The 15,565-nt window shown below is 46.2% G+C and overlaps 1 protein-coding gene across 1 annotated transcript in view; it reads right to left on the bottom strand.

Annotated features, from left to right (window-relative positions):
• LOC135504639 (cadherin-4-like) overlaps window positions 1-15,565 on the bottom strand; it is a 362,186-nt gene that overhangs the window by 13,888 nt on the left and 332,733 nt on the right. Inside the window, exons 11-12 of the mRNA XM_064923378.1 lie at window positions 13,322-13,575; window positions 4,049-4,191 (exon numbers count right to left, since the gene is read on the bottom strand). Coding sequence (XP_064779450.1) covers window positions 4,049-4,191; window positions 13,322-13,575 — 397 coding nt within the window. The remainder of the gene's footprint in view (window positions 1-4,048; window positions 4,192-13,321; window positions 13,576-15,565) is intronic.

Here is a 15,565-nt window from a genome sequence, read left to right as displayed (position 1 = left end):
TGGAGAGAGGGAGAGGGAAATAAAGAGAACCAGATAGGAGTGGGGAAGAGGTGGAGAGAGGGAGAGGGAAATAAAGAGAACCAGATAGGAGTGGGGAAGAGGTGGAGAGAGGGAGAGGGAAATAAAGAGAACCAGATAGGAGCGGGAAAGAGGTGGAGAGAGGGAGAGGGGGAAATAAAGAGAACTAGATAGGAGCGGGAAAGAGGTGGAGAGAGGGAGAGGGAAATAAAGAGAACTAGATAGGAGCGGGAAAGAGGTGGAGAGAGGGAGAGGGAAATAAAGAGAACCAGATAGGAGCGGGAAAGAGGTGGAGAGAGGGAGAGGGAAATAAAGAGAACCAGATAGGAGCGGGAAAGAGGTGGAGAGAGGGAGAGGGGCAGCAGAGAAGGACAGATTGAACAGGACAGAAACACCTGAAGCCGAGAAACCCAGTCAAATAAAAGTGTGGGTTGCGGATTGGGATATTGGCGTACCTTGTTTCCTGCAGTCATGATCATATACATCATTTACGAGTTCATAACCTTTGACATTTAGCAGCAACAGTGGGAAGCTGGCTCACTGACAGGCGCAGTGGTCGAAGGAGGGATTACATTTACCACGGAGGGGAGACTATCATTTCAATGTTTTCTGTTGTACCAGTACCCGTCTCCCATACTCCTATGACGACCATATCCACAACAAACAGAGGTGTGTAAATAAAAACTGGTAGCTGCCTGACAATCTGTTCTCTGTGGTTTACCGAGTGACAGACGGACCATATTGTATGTTCTCATTCCATGTTCTCAAGTCCGGGAGATGAGTTCCTCCTAGACGAGTCTGTGTGTGACCCCTTCTACCTTCACTGCTCATATGACTACATGGCTAAAACCTCCAGCAACTGCCCACAGCATTTATGGGTACTGTGTCCCTAATTTCACTCCACTGCATAGTCCTACTGTTTCAATCTCTACTCCCTACCTTTTCTGCCTGGAACAAAGAGGCTACTTGTGAGAGAAGAGTGGTAAGACACACACCACATAGCCTAAGCACACGCATACACACATGTACGCGCACAGACACACACAGACACACACAGACACAGACACACACACACACAGACACACACACACACAGACACACACACACACACACACACACACACACACACACACACACACACACACACACACACACACACACACACACACACACACACACACACACACACACACACACACACACACACACACACACACAGAGAGAGAGACTGGAAGGCTTCCCCTGTCTGGTGGTTTAGTGCGTTAATCCCAGTCATGTATGGGGGACATGTGGAAGCAGCTTGCTGAGGCTGATAGGAGAATTATGGGGGTTTTAACCAGCTAAATAAATAATTATGTTTGTGTAAATTCCTCAAAAGGATTTGTATTAGTTTTTTTCTTGATGTCAGCTAAAAGATTTCAGGCGTGAAGAAAGGACTTCTAGCAAGCGCCCCTTATGTTCTTTAATAAGGAAATAAACAAATACATAGGTGGGTTAAAACAGACGTGTGTAGGTGATTTGGTGGTGACAACCATGATAATACGGTAGCTCTCTCTCTGACAGTGTTTCTCTCCCAAATACTGTCATCCCCCCTCTTTCTGTTTCTGCCCACTCCTCTCATCTTCCCTTCCTCCCACAACCCCCAGCGCTTTTTACCATAATCCCTCACATTATTACTACAGACTCTCCCCCTACTCCCACACAGTCTGCAACGAACACACACACACACACACACACACACACACACACACACACACACACACACACACACACACACACACACACACACACACACACACACACAATTTAGTAGATGCTCTTATCCAGAGAGACTTGCAGGAGCAATTAGGGTTACCTCAAAACTGGGTTACCTCTACATGATGAGAGGGGAGCGACAGAGGTGAAGACAGAAGCAGAGTGCAGGAAAACACGTCACAAGCAACTCGTAGGGTCAGAGGGCTTTCAAAAAGTGTGTAAGGAGAGAGACAGGGACAGAGAATGAGTCATAGAAAAGGAGAAGGAAAAGGAGAGAAAGAGAGACAGAGGCATGGAAATGACGGGAGTATGTCAGCCCTAATGGGTTTGCTGTCTAATCCCACCCCAGCTAGCACATTTGGTTCCTTGGAGGTTTTGAGAACGAAGCCATATGTTTTCTGACCGGAAATGTTCTGAGAACGGAAGAGAAAATAATAAAATAATGCCTGTTTTTGGAATGCACATTTTTAGGGGACGTCCTGAGAACATTTTACTACGGTTCCCTGAAAGTTTTCCTGGGAAGTTTTATTAAAGTTCTGAGAACGGAAATTTAAGGTTATTTGACAGTAATTAAATCATGTTCTGAGATGTTCTGTTTCAATAAGATTTTTTAATAACACTGCTAGCTTAGTTTGAGTTAACTGTTTTGAACGACAAGCACAGATAGGACACATGGACATTAATCATGCAAACACATGTCTTTTTTTTATTGTGGCATGGTGTCAGTGAGATTGCAACCTATGATCTTCTCTTCTCTATACATGGAATGAGTCCACTGTGCCACCAGGAAGGAGCTAGCATGACATGTTTTTTGTTTGTTTGTTTTACTCATACAAAAGCTTTTCATTTTAGTCTATTCAAACAGACCCCATTTCAAACGAAACAAGCACTCATTAAGATCAGGTGTGGCCAATTAGTTGCCGCGGCCAACACACCTGAACACACTTAACAAGATAGAGGAGAGAGAGAGTTTTGTTGACGTTGAGAAAGGAAAGTATCTGTTACGAAATAATATTCTTAGATCGTTCTTTGAATGCTACTAATGTTTTCTTGTGCTTGTTATGGAAAGGTTTCTTAATGTTCAGAGAAAATTATTTTAAATAGAACCATGAGGAAACCTGTAGAAAATGTTAAGCTGAAGTACTGAAATTCCCACAAAAGAACGTTGTTTCTTAAAATTCTCTGACCTATCTGAGAACATGACTTTAAATAAAACCACAAGGAAACCTGTAGAAAACGTTATGCTGAAGTACTGAAATTCCCACAAAAGAACGTTGTTTCTTAAAATTCTCTGACCTATCTGAGAACATGACTTTAAATAGAACAACGAGGAAACCTGTAAGAAACGTTATGCTGAAGTACTGAAAGTCCCACCTAAGAAACATATGGTTCTCAGAATTCTATGTGCTAGCTGAGTGTCCTTCACTATTGCCAGAATGTTGTGGGGAGATTGTATGCAAAAATAACCATAGGACAACCAAGCTCTCACCAAGTTCTAAGAAACATATGGTTCTCAGAACGTTATGTGCTAGCTGGGACACTTCCTAACCCCGCTGCAGAAAACAACACAGGAAGTTACACATCACGGTCTCTGACGTTGCCAATCACTGGGAACACGCTCACTCACACACGCACACACACACACACAGGCAGTGTCAATCATTCTTCAAAGCCATCCCAACTTTAGGTAAACACACCAATGCACTGCACGTCACTGATAAGGCACTTTGGGAGGGGAAAAGCATTCTGTTTGCTTCCGCATGAGAAAAAAAGGAGAATTTGTTTGTTTGCTGGGATTGAGTTTGTGCTCAGTTAAGCTCAATCTTGAACTGGGTGGCAGAGCAAACTGGATGTGCCACACTCACTGCAGTGGATGGGCAGAGGAGAAAGAAAGAGAGGCGAAGCGAGGGAAGAAAAGAGAACCGGTCGATACAGCATGACTAGCTCTCTGTTACCAGGAGTCTCAGCTCTAATTCAGCTTTTGGTTGGTGTCTGCTCAACCCCACTGGGCCCACCTCTGTCCTCTGCACCTCCTCTCTTTTTTCTCAGTCTTTCTCTTTTTCTGCCACACACACACGCACACACACACACACACACACACACACACACACACACACGCACACACACACACACACACACACGAACACACGCACACACACACACACACACACACACACACACACACACGCACGAACACACGCACACACGCACGCACACACACACACACACGCACACACACACACCCACACACACAAGCACAGACAATGGGTCTCACCATTGTCAACCGCGAGGAAGGTGGCTTCATAAATGTTGTTTTTGACGTAGATGGACTCTCTGTCCAGGGTTGCCGTGGTGATGATCTGACCGTTGGTGTTGTTGATGGACAGCCAGTCAGCTGGGTCGGCCAGTTTAGAATACCTGGACAGACAGGGGGGGGGGGGAGAAGGAGGTTTAGACTAACAGGTTCAGAGAAATGATGTATACTCACTCTTCATCAGCGAAGAGGACGAAGGTAGCAGGTTAAGGCGGCGGTTAACATATGTCGACTAAATCAACGGAGTGGACATCACTTTCAAAAGTGCTGTTCAGTTGTATGCCAGTTACACAACACCCAGTTTAAAACTTTATCAATTTCTCATTCACAGCCTGTAGCTTACAGTCAATTTCACCTAATTTTCTACATCCCTGTACTTTAATCTGTAACTATGTAAATGTGTATGAGAGTAAGTGGGGGGGGGGGGGATAGGGGAGCGGGTGAAGGTGAAGGTATTATTCCAAGATAGGAGAGAGAAAAACAAGGGTATCATCTCCACGATTTACCCAGAAATCTCTGTGTGGATATCTGCCTGGGTTCTCCTCTCTCTCTCTCTCCTCTCTCCTCTACATCAGTGTTTCATATGCACTGACGTAGAGAACACATTCACACCTGCAAACAGGCCTGCATGCCTAATACCCATACCCTCTCCCTCAGGCTCTCTAACGATGTCTACCATGTTCCCATAGGCCTGCACTACGGTAAGGTAAGTGGGCTGTAGAGAAGGTCTAAATGTAGGGATGGAGCGATGGAAAGAGAGAGGGATGGAGAGAGTAATCTCTCCCCTGTGGAGAAGATGTGGGGATTTTCCCAGCAGGCTAGTGGGCTGTATCTCAGGCTCTACGCGGCCTTGGGAATGGGATGAGAGGGATGACATTTCCACACTGCCGAGTGGTCAGCGCGGCGGGCAGCTACCCGCAGACTGGAACTGGCAGCCTGTGAAATAACTACTGGGGAGCGAGTGTGGCCTGCACAGAGGGGGGCAGGGATAAAAGACAGAGCGAGAGGAGAAAGACAGTAGCTGACTGTATTCGGAAGCTGCTGAAGCTTACTGCCCATGGAATCTGATGTAAGATGTTTGGCTTTATAGAACAGTCTCTCTCTCTCGCTCTCTCTCTCTCTACGATGCAAGTGCAACACACAAAAAACGGAAATGGAAATGCAACAAAAGGAGCTGTGTTGCAAATGCAATTAGGCTGACACTTCTCGCTAAATTCCCCTGACGAGAATATATCAACCTTGTTTTGTGACACCTGACGTGATTAAAGCTACCGTGTTTCTGTTGTCAACACCCGCAATGGGTTCCCTGGGGTAACGTAATCTCTTAGAACTTGTAGGCCTTTTGTTACAGTTACCACCCGCTATGGGTTTCATTAGGTAAGATGCTACATTCATGAACATGAAATAACCTTGTTACAGTCTGTGTATGCATGTATCCATCAGTCTTGCTCTTTTTATCTATGGTTTCTTCTCCCTCTAGGTCTCTGTCTGTCTGTGGAGGCAGGTCCAGGTTGTACTCTAGGTCTATGTCTGTCTGTGGAGGCAGGTCCAGGTTGTACTCTAGGTCTCTGTCTGTCTGTGGAGGCAGGTCCAGGTTGTACTCTAGGTCTATGTCTGTCTGTGGAGGCAGGTCCAGGTTGTACTCTAGGTCTCTGTCTGTCTGTGGAGGCAGGTCCAGGTTGTACTCTAGGTCTCTGTCTGTCTGTGGAGGCAGGTCCAGGTTGTACTCTAGGTCTATGTCTGTCTGTGGAGGCAGGTCCAGGTTGTACTCTAGGTCTCTGTCTGTCTGTGGAGGCAGGTCCAGGTTGTACTCTAGGTCTCTGTCTGTCTGTGGAGGCAGGTCCAGGTTGTACTCTAGGTCTCTGTCTGTCTGTGGAGGCAGGTCCAGGTTGTACTCTAGGTCTCTGTCTGTCTGTGGAGGCAGGTCCAGGTTGTACTCTAGGTCTATGTCTGTCTGTGGAGGCAGGTCCAGTTTGTACTCTAGGTCTCTGTCTGTCTGTGGAGGCAGGTCAAGGTTGTACTCTAGGTCTATGTCTGTCTGTGGAGGCAGGTCCAGGTTGTACTCTAGGTCTCTGTCTGTCTGTGGAGGCAGGTCCAGGTTGCACTCTAGGTCTCTGTCTGTCTGTGGAGGCAGGTCCAGGTTGTACTCTAGGTCTCTGTCTGTCTGTGGAGGCAGGTCCAGGTTGTACTCTAGGTCTCTGTCTGTCTGTGGAGGCAGGTCCAGGTTGTACTCTAGGTCTCTGTCTGTCTGTGGAGGCAGGTCCAGGTTGTACTCTAGGTCTCCAGTGGAGAGCAGTCACACCTGAGAAGGAGAGGAAGAAGCTGAGGCTGGAGTTGGTGAGCAGGTAATAGAGAAATAAAGAGGTAGAGAGGGGGAAATGGACACACCCTTTCGCCCTTCACCTCCATTATGGTCCTGTCCTCTCTCGTCCCTCTCTCCCCCTCGCTTATCTGGTAACATTAAAAGTTAGAGGTCTGTGATGATAAAGTACATTACACAAAAGGTCTGCTCCCCAGAGCCTGACGCTCGAACATTACTCATTAATTAAATCCCCCGAACAGTGCCTAACACAGTTAAAATAAAACTTAGATCAAGTTTATTAAGTGCATTATAGCACTCCAGCGCAAGCCAATTCCCCCCCGCATTGAAGAGACGATCGGGTGTGTAATTAGACATTTTCTTTAAACAATCGGGCACATTAAGGGCACCTCAGTGGGTCCTGAGTGCAGATCTCAATCTCGGCGGCTCGTGTTGAACATCACTTCCTCTTAATTAATTTCTAGTTTGAATGTCAGATTTTCAGCTGGGATTTCACGTGACTGTCAGCCCTAACGGAGGATGATGTGTCAGATCCAAGGGAAAGCTGTGCTGGCTTTTGCTTCGTCGTACCCATAGTGACCGCATTATAGTCACGCCACACTGTGAGCCAATCCCACTGCCTGGGTGATTGGCAGTCACCATAGCAGTCAGCAAATGAAGTGTCACTTCCTGTTTCTGTTGGGACGCCTGGGCTGCCGCAGTGACAGACGTTGGATACGTTACGGAACTGGCGCCGAGCTAAATCTACCCCGACGGATCGGAGTCTCCCCACCTCCAGCCTCCAGCGATCCCATGTGATTTGCACACACACGAAACAAACATACACTTTCTACACGGCCCGAACACAGCAGCTGGTGAGCGAGTCAGTGTGTGAAAGAACCGTCACCAGCGTAACACTACTGCTGCCTTCTCCAACTGACCCAACAGAACACGACTGGGAAAAGCACTTTTCAAGTAACAGCAATCTGGCTTGGCAGGCCAGAGTCAATTCTATGATTTCATTGCTGATATCAAAACCTGGGGTTGGTGGGCAGTTTTATCATTTCATTTCTTTGGTTCTTACTGCTTCTCTACTGTCTGTACCCGACAGCCATTGTGCCAAGTGCAAGTTATATTATGTGTTAGTATCCAAGCTGCATAATTCCATCGTCTGCATACTACCTTGATCAGTCTCTCTATCCATATGACAGCTTTGTGGTACTGGCAAGTGGGTGTGAGGAGTGAATACGATCTAGTATGAAGTCTGTTGGGGTTAGCGATAGTAGTGGTAGGAGGAAGAACATTTATTTTTTCCAAAGCCTGTCCTTGATAATCAAAAAAACATGTCCTCCTCACCTTCCTCCAACCCATGCAGGGTGGTCTGGGTAATCATTTATGCGTGCATCTCCAATCTCACACCTCGCCTCGCTCGTCTGGCTCTGACAGGTAATGCCTGATTCCTCTCTCCAAGCCTCCCCCTCTTCCCCCCCCCATTCCCCCATACCCTGGCCTCTGTCCCCCCTCAACCACCCCTAGAACTCACTGCCTGCCATTAGTCGTGAAGAAAAACTGTCAAGTTCTGGTCCTGACCTCCCCCTTCCCTCTTTCAAATCTCCAACCCTGCTTTTCCTCCTCTCACTCTCCATCTTGTTCATTGCCTTTTCCTTTTCTCTTTATTCAGCAGCACCCTTCCTCTTTCCTGCACTCACATTACATTTGTCTGGTCTCCCTCAGTCACATCGAGAGATCTCTGACCTTTGAACCTGGCAGTAGTCACACATACAAAGGGAGTTCTTCCTCAAACCAGTCACTCCAAAAAATCAGTCGTGACAAATTGCTAGCTAGTCAACACACACAAACTCTGCTCACTGGCTACTAAGATGGGCTTCCGATCAAAAGTTTCAGCTGATAACAAAACAAAAAACCACAGATAAAACCCCCATCAAAACATTGCATGGTTTCTGTTCCCCCGTGTCTGATTGTGAGGACGGAGTGTAATGGCTGACTACAAACAAGATAATACATGGTTTGGTTGATTGGCATGACTTAGCACACATTCATTATGTATGATTACATTTCCTTTGAGGAATAAGAATCCAAGTGATCCGTTTCCCTGCATGATCCAAGCCCGATGCCTTTTTACAGCTCTCACTCTATAGGACTGTAATACAGATTCTTGTCATTTAGCAGACGCTCTTATTCAGAGTGCATATACTTTCATACTGGTCCCCTGTGGGAATCAAACCCACAACCCTGGCATTGCAAGCACCATGCTCTACCAACTGAGCCACACGGGACCTCTCAGATGAAACCACATTGGAGGCTGATGTGGGCAAACTGTCCCACTAGTTTCTTAAGGTGCCAGGGCTGGGCTACGGTAAAACACTAGATGTGCAGGAGAATTGATTGTGGTGGGGAGATTGTGTATCAGTGTGTGTGTGTGTGTGAGAGAGAGAGAGAGAGGGGTGGAGAGAGAGAGAGAGAGAGAGAGAGAGAGGGGTGGAGAGAGAGAGAGAGAGAGAGAGAGAGAGAGAGAAAGAGAGATGGAGAGAGAGAGAGAGAGAGAGGGGTGGAGAGAGAGAGAGAGAAAGAGAGATGGAGAGAGAGAGAGAGAGGGGTGGAGAGAGAGAGAGAGAGAGAGAGAAAGAGAGATGGAGAGAGAGAGAGAGGTGGAGAGAGAGAGAGAGAGAAAGAGAGATGGAGAGAGAGAGGGGTGGAGAGAGAGAGAGGGGTGGAGAGAGAGAGAGAGAGAGAGAGAGAGAGAGAGAGAGAGAGAAGAGAGAGAGAGAGAGAGTGGAGAGAGAGAGAGAGGGGTGGAGAGAGAGAGAGAGAGAGAGAGAGAGAGAGAGAGAGAGAGAGAGAGAGAGAGAGAGAGAGAGAGAGAGAGAGGAAAAGAGGAAGAGAAAGAAAAGGGGAGAGAGTGTGAATGTGTGAGGCAGGCCATGACAGAGCGCAGTGTGCCTCAGCTACTCAAACTTATCTCCAAGATGTACTGCGGACTAAAACTGGTGTACGGAAAAGGATCGGGAGAGAACGAGGGAAAGGGGGGAGGGGGAGAGAGAGAAAGCAAAGAGAGACAGAAGAGAAAGACAGAGAGCTGCAGCAAGACAGAGAGACCAGCTGGTGACTTTGGCGTCTTCCTAAATTATAATTTACACTAATTTGCAGTGCAATTAACTGGCAAATTTGTTTAGATCTTTGCCCCAGAGAGAGTGAGAGAGAGGAAAAGGGTACATGATGATGAATGTGGGGTTTGGGGGAGGTGATGGCCTGGCCCTCTCATAGACACAGCAATCCACTTAGTAACCAGACTGACCCAGCCAGGGAGAAAATATACAAACACCATACATACACACTAGCAGTTGTGTAAAGTACTTCAGTAAAAATACTTTAAAGTACTGCTTAAGTCATTTTTGGGGGAACTTGTACTCTTACTTCACTACATATTATTTACTCAATACATTTTCCCTGAAATGTCTGAGTTTTGGAGAGTGCCCCTGGCTATCCGTAAATGAAAAACAAACATTAAAAAAAAATAGTGCCGCCTGGTTTCCTTAATTTAAGGAATTTTAAATGATTTACTTTTCATACTTAAAGGGGCAATCAGTAGTTGCTACATCCATTTTTGGACGTATAAATGAATGACATGCACCTATTGATTCTTGAAGAATATAACTTATAAATGCCTCATGAGCTTAGTTTTACTGTCGTACACCATCAGATCCCCAAATATAAACTTGTTTTACTCCAACAAAGAAAATGTAAACAAACACTATACAGCCTCACAATATGGTTAAAACTATCATTTGATATCATGGATGATTAGTCCTTGCATCCATAGCTCTGTTTATGAATTTGAGAGTGGTTAAATTTCTCCAGCTCCAGCTTCTTACCAAAACAGGGGTAAGGGATGTCACTTTGTTCTTGTTTCTACTGCTGATTGCCACTTTAAATATATTTAAAACCAAACACTTTTAGACTTTTACTGAATGTGTATTTTACTGGATGACTTTCACTTTTACTTTTAGTAATTTTCTATTAAGGTATCTTTACTTTTAATCAAGTATGGGTACTTTTTCCACCACTGCACACATGTGTTTAAGTGAGTGACTGTATGTGCGTGCTTGCAAGTATGTGTGAAAGAAAAATGTAGCCCCTCCCTCCTACATCATAATCAACATAATCATGTCATAAATCAGCTGACATTGAGGAAGTGAAGACACTGCTGTGCTCCACAGATGGCTTTAAAAGGTTGGTTTAGATTCACAGCCAATAGTGTGAGAGCCCTGGGAACACTGCAGGTGTACAGACTGCTGTGTCAGGCCTTCGAGCAGGGGCAAGATGCTGTATGTGTGTGTGTGTCCTATCTATACCTTTAGAATACACATGGCTTCGGTTACCCAGGGGGCAGTGCTCCCCATTAACCCTCGTGCCCTCCTAACGCAGTGCCCTGTGCTTGCGCCGAGCGAGCACTGGCAGACTGGACTGCTGAGAGATGGACACTGCCAAGAACCATGGTCCCCATTTCACTTTCATCCTCCCTCTCTCTCTCTGCTCTCTCATTTTGTATCCGTGCACGTATGGCCCTATTCTCACTACAAGAGATTGCCTACAGATTTAGAGAAAGTACTGCAATGTAAACTTGGAGCATGGTTTGCTCTAAGGCAGGGATCATTTACTAGATTCAGTTGCTTGCCGATTTTTTGTTGACAGGATGGTAGGGGTCCAGAACATAATTAGAAGTAATTTTTAGACTGTAAATTGACCACAGGAAACTCAAACAGATATACACTGAACAAAAATATAAACACAATATGTGTGTTAGTCCTATGTTTCATGAGCTGAAATGTACCATACGCACAAAAAGCTTATTTCTCTCAAATTGTGTGCACAAATGTGTTTACATCCCTGTTAGTGAGCATTTGTCCTTTGCCAAGATAATCCATCCACCTGACAGGTGTGGCATATCAATAATCTGATTAAAGAGCATGATCAGTACACAGGTGCACCTTGTGCTAGGGACAATAAAAGGCCACCCTAAAAAAGTTTTGAGGGAGCAGCAAATTGGCATGCATATTGCAGGAATGTCCACCAGAGCTGTTGCCAGAGAATTTAATTTATCTCCCATAAGACGCCTCACAACCGCAGACCCCGTGTATGGAGTTGTGTGGACGATTGGTTTGCTGATGTCAACGTTGTGAACAGAGTGTCCCAAGGTGGCGATGGGGTTATTGTATGCATAGGCATAAGCTATGGACAACAAACACAATTGCATTTTAAATGCGCAGAAATACCGTGATTAGATCCTGAGGCCCATTGTCGTGGCATTCATCCGCCACCATCACCTCATACACAATTCATGGACGCTGAACATTTCCCAGTTCTCCCATGGCCTGCATACTCACCAGACATGTTACCAATTGAGCATGTTTGGGATGCTCTGGACCGAAGTGTATGACAACGTGCTCCAGTTTCCGCCATATCCAGCAACTTCGCACAGCCATTGAAGAGGAGTGGGACAACATTCCAAATCCCACAATCAACAGCCTGATCAACTCTATGCGGAGGAGATGTGTTGCGCTGCATGAGTCAAATGGTGGTCACACCAGATACTGACTGGTTTTCTGATCCTTGCCTTTTTTTAAGGTATCTGTGACCAACAGATACATTTATTTCAATTGACTGATTCCCATACATGAACTCAGTAAAATCTTTGAAATTGTTGCATGTTGCGTTTATATTTTGTTGAGCATAGTATTTGACTAAAACACAAGAATTTCTCAAACCTTGCTTACATTTGTATATGATCACCCGTCTCTCTATTATGCGTGGTAGAAATTGGGAAGAGATTTCCAAAATGCCCCCCAAAAATGTGGTGTTTTTAGTATTATGTCCCCCCCCCCCCATATCGTGGGGGACCAAATAAAACCAGCGCGGGCCGCCATTTGGGGAAACGTGTTCAAAGGTAACGTCAATACGGTAGTAGGCTAAAAAGCAACCTAGCTACGGTTCAGCTGACGTTGGCTGACTTTAGCATTAGCTATTGGTAGTCTGTGAGGAGGATGCAGACATTTGGTTAGTTTGTTAGCTGCCGAGCTCTGTGATGACTGACAATGTATGATGGCATTACTGTACTTTTATATTCGCCCGAAAGGGGTAAACGTTCATTCTTGCTATGATAATTTAGCGACTTGATGAAACAAATGTTGTTACTTGACGTTAGCTAGCTAGCTAGCGGTTGTGCCACTTTTCCCCGTGTAATGGTCTTGCAGATAAATTGAATGAGTGTGTGGACGAGAAAAGAAACCTTTAAATATCTGCACAAGCTTGTGATTTGTTGCATTATTCAAGATTGTCATATGGTTTTATTGCATTAATCAAGAGTGTAACACAGTAGATGAAAAGGTGCTTGCATAATGTTAGCTAGTTGAAGAGTTTGCATGCTTACTGGCTACTGTGATATTTACAGTACACTTGAGCTATTGAGGTAGAACATTCATGTCACGTCACATCGCCAAGCCCTCGAACTCTCTCTTGGCATGTGGCATACCGTTGCTAATGTAAATAGAAAAAAGCTTTTGTACATACTATATAAAACATATATTTTTTTGCTTCACTATGCAACTACTTTTTGCTGACTGTATAAACCCTAAGATGGCACTTGGCCACTACTGCTAGTTTATACAGGGGGAAGGGCAGCTCTGTACTGAGTGAGTTTACATAGAAATCTTAAGAGAGAGAGAGAGAGAGAGACAGTTTGTTTGCATAGTTCCCCCACTGTACCTAATGCTCAGCTCAGGAAGCAGTCAGGGTTGGGAAAGAGTGTGAGCGTGTGCGTGCATGTGTGAATGTGTTTGTGTGTCTGTATGTGTGTGTGTGTGTGTGTGTGTGTGTGTGTGTGTGTGTGTGTGTGTGTAAATGTGTGTGTCCAGTACCTGATGCTCTGCTGCATGAAACGGTCAGGGTCGCTGGCTGAGAATGTGGTGAGAGAGGTGCCAGCGGGGACGCCCTCCTCAAAGCGGATGGACTTGGGGTTAGTAGGGAAGTAGGGCGGTTCGTTGATGTCTACCACAGAGATGGTGACCCCAGATGTGGACTGGAGGGACGACTGGATCCCACTTGCCAGCGGGGCCTGGTTGTTGACCACCACCGTCAGCATGAAGGCTCTGTTCTGCTCAAAGTCCACCGGCTGGAGAGGAGGAGAGGTGGAGATAATTAGGTTACAATCAGTCATCTCACAGTCCGTCAAACGGTAATAGCAATCAGAGAGAGAAAGAGGCAAAGCTGTAGTGAAAAAGGAAGGCAAATACAAAACAGAGGACAAATCAATGATGAGGTAGCGAGAGACGAGAGAGCGAGAGAGATGGATAATAAGAGAATACTAGGAAGGGTTGAATAAACCGGAAGAAAGAAAAGCTGGAAAGAAACCCTGCACTATGGTGAGAAGAAATATATACGGGAGAGAAATAACAAGAGAGGGACCAAACCCACGGTGCTATCTAACCCCCACCCCCACCCATCCTCAGAACACTTAAACATTCTCCTCCAGTGCCTCAGTCCCTCTATCCTCCACCTACAGGTGTTAAACACGCACAGAGAGAGAGAGCGAGAGAGCTGAGTCCTGGTGCTGAGCAGTGCTAGCTTCTGCGATAGCTGGGATGAATTTGAACAACATTACCGTTAAACTTAGAGGGACCTCTATACCCCTACCTGTAGTTACCCTGCTAACACTGAGTGGGTTAGGCAGGCCTTAAACTATTCATGGACTGGCTGCTGTAGTGCTCCCTGTTCAGTTCACGCTGCGTAAACTCCTCACTGTATGTGTGTGTGTGTGTGTGTGTGTGTGTGTGTGTGTGTGTGTGTGTGTGTGTGTGTGTGTGTGTGTGTGTGTGTGTGTGTGTGTGTGTGTGTGTGCGTGCGCGCGTGCGTGTGTGCGTACGTATGCGTGTCTGTGTCGGCTAGCTCCAGCCACCTACAAGGGCGATCTGCCCTGTGACCCTAAAACGGAGCGACAGCTCTGGGCTGGCTTAATGAAGACAACACAAACCCAGATTCAAATAACCAGAAACACAAAAACAAATATGTTGGGTGTTGCGTGATGCTCGGTCTGATTACAGTTAGCTATCCGGTTGATGATTAGCGCCAAGGGGGCTGTTGTCTGCTGGGTTTGATTGTGACTGTAATGATTTGGAGCACATCTGTGTGTTGCATCGCCTCAGTGTTAGCAGCGAACGGACACGACGGGCAGAGATATAAAAAGCATTCATAATCAAGCAGCCAGGGTGATGAGGGGATTGGATCTGACAGATGCCAGGGTGGGGTATGTGTGTACGTGCACAAGTAATAAGAAGAGATGGCTGGTGTTGGCGTGCCCTGCCATTGTGTCTCTGAGTACGTGCCCTGCCCTTTTGTGTGTGTCTGTGTGGGGTGAACCAGTGGTGGACTCGGAGCTCTTTGATCCATAGCCAGTGGTGTTCAGTGCACAGGGAGGTCCGGCGTATCTGAAGGCTCACTAACACACACACACACATCCTAGGGGAGGAGAGCAGAACGAGGGGTTAAAGGTCAATAACCTAGCCTCCACCTTCTTCCTGTGATCCATCACTCACTACATCTCCCCCTCCACCTTTTACTCCATCCCTCTTGTTCCTCTTCTCCTTCCCGAATCTGCTCTTCATCCCCTCTCCTCCTAAGCGCTTCCATTCCCCTGCTCCCCCTTCTCCTCACTTCCCTCCCTCCTCCTAATATAATCTACCCTGCCTCCTCTCCTCATTGGCAACTCTCCCGTCTACTCCTCACCTCCTCCTTCCCGCTCCTCTCCTTTCTTCTCTCTGGTGTGTAGTCACCCCTATCATTTCCTGTGTTCATCACAGGCTTCTTGAATTTACATATCCTAATGACTTATTAAAGGCAAAATAGTGTGTGTGTGTGTGCGTGCGTGTGCATACGGGCGCATGTGTGTGTATGTTTGCCTGTATGTGATTCTGTGGTGCCTCTGTTTCAATCCAGGATTTCTTATTGGTGTTCTTATTGGTTCCGCAGAGAGTTCTCTACACGTGTGACATGTGCGGGTTAAGACCTCAGTCCTTGTTTACTGAGCAGCGATGGGTCCCAGGGGAGCTGTCTCAGTAAGCATGTGAGAGATGTCAGCGTGTTCTGCCGATGTGCCTCCACTAGCA

The sequence above is a fragment of the Oncorhynchus masou genome, chromosome 18 (assembly GCF_036934945.1).
Source record: "Oncorhynchus masou masou isolate Uvic2021 chromosome 18, UVic_Omas_1.1, whole genome shotgun sequence".
Lineage (NCBI taxonomy): Eukaryota > Metazoa > Chordata > Actinopteri > Salmoniformes > Salmonidae > Oncorhynchus > Oncorhynchus masou.
Note: the sequence above shows the minus strand (reverse complement) of the source record. Positions and strands in the feature narration are given on the sequence as shown.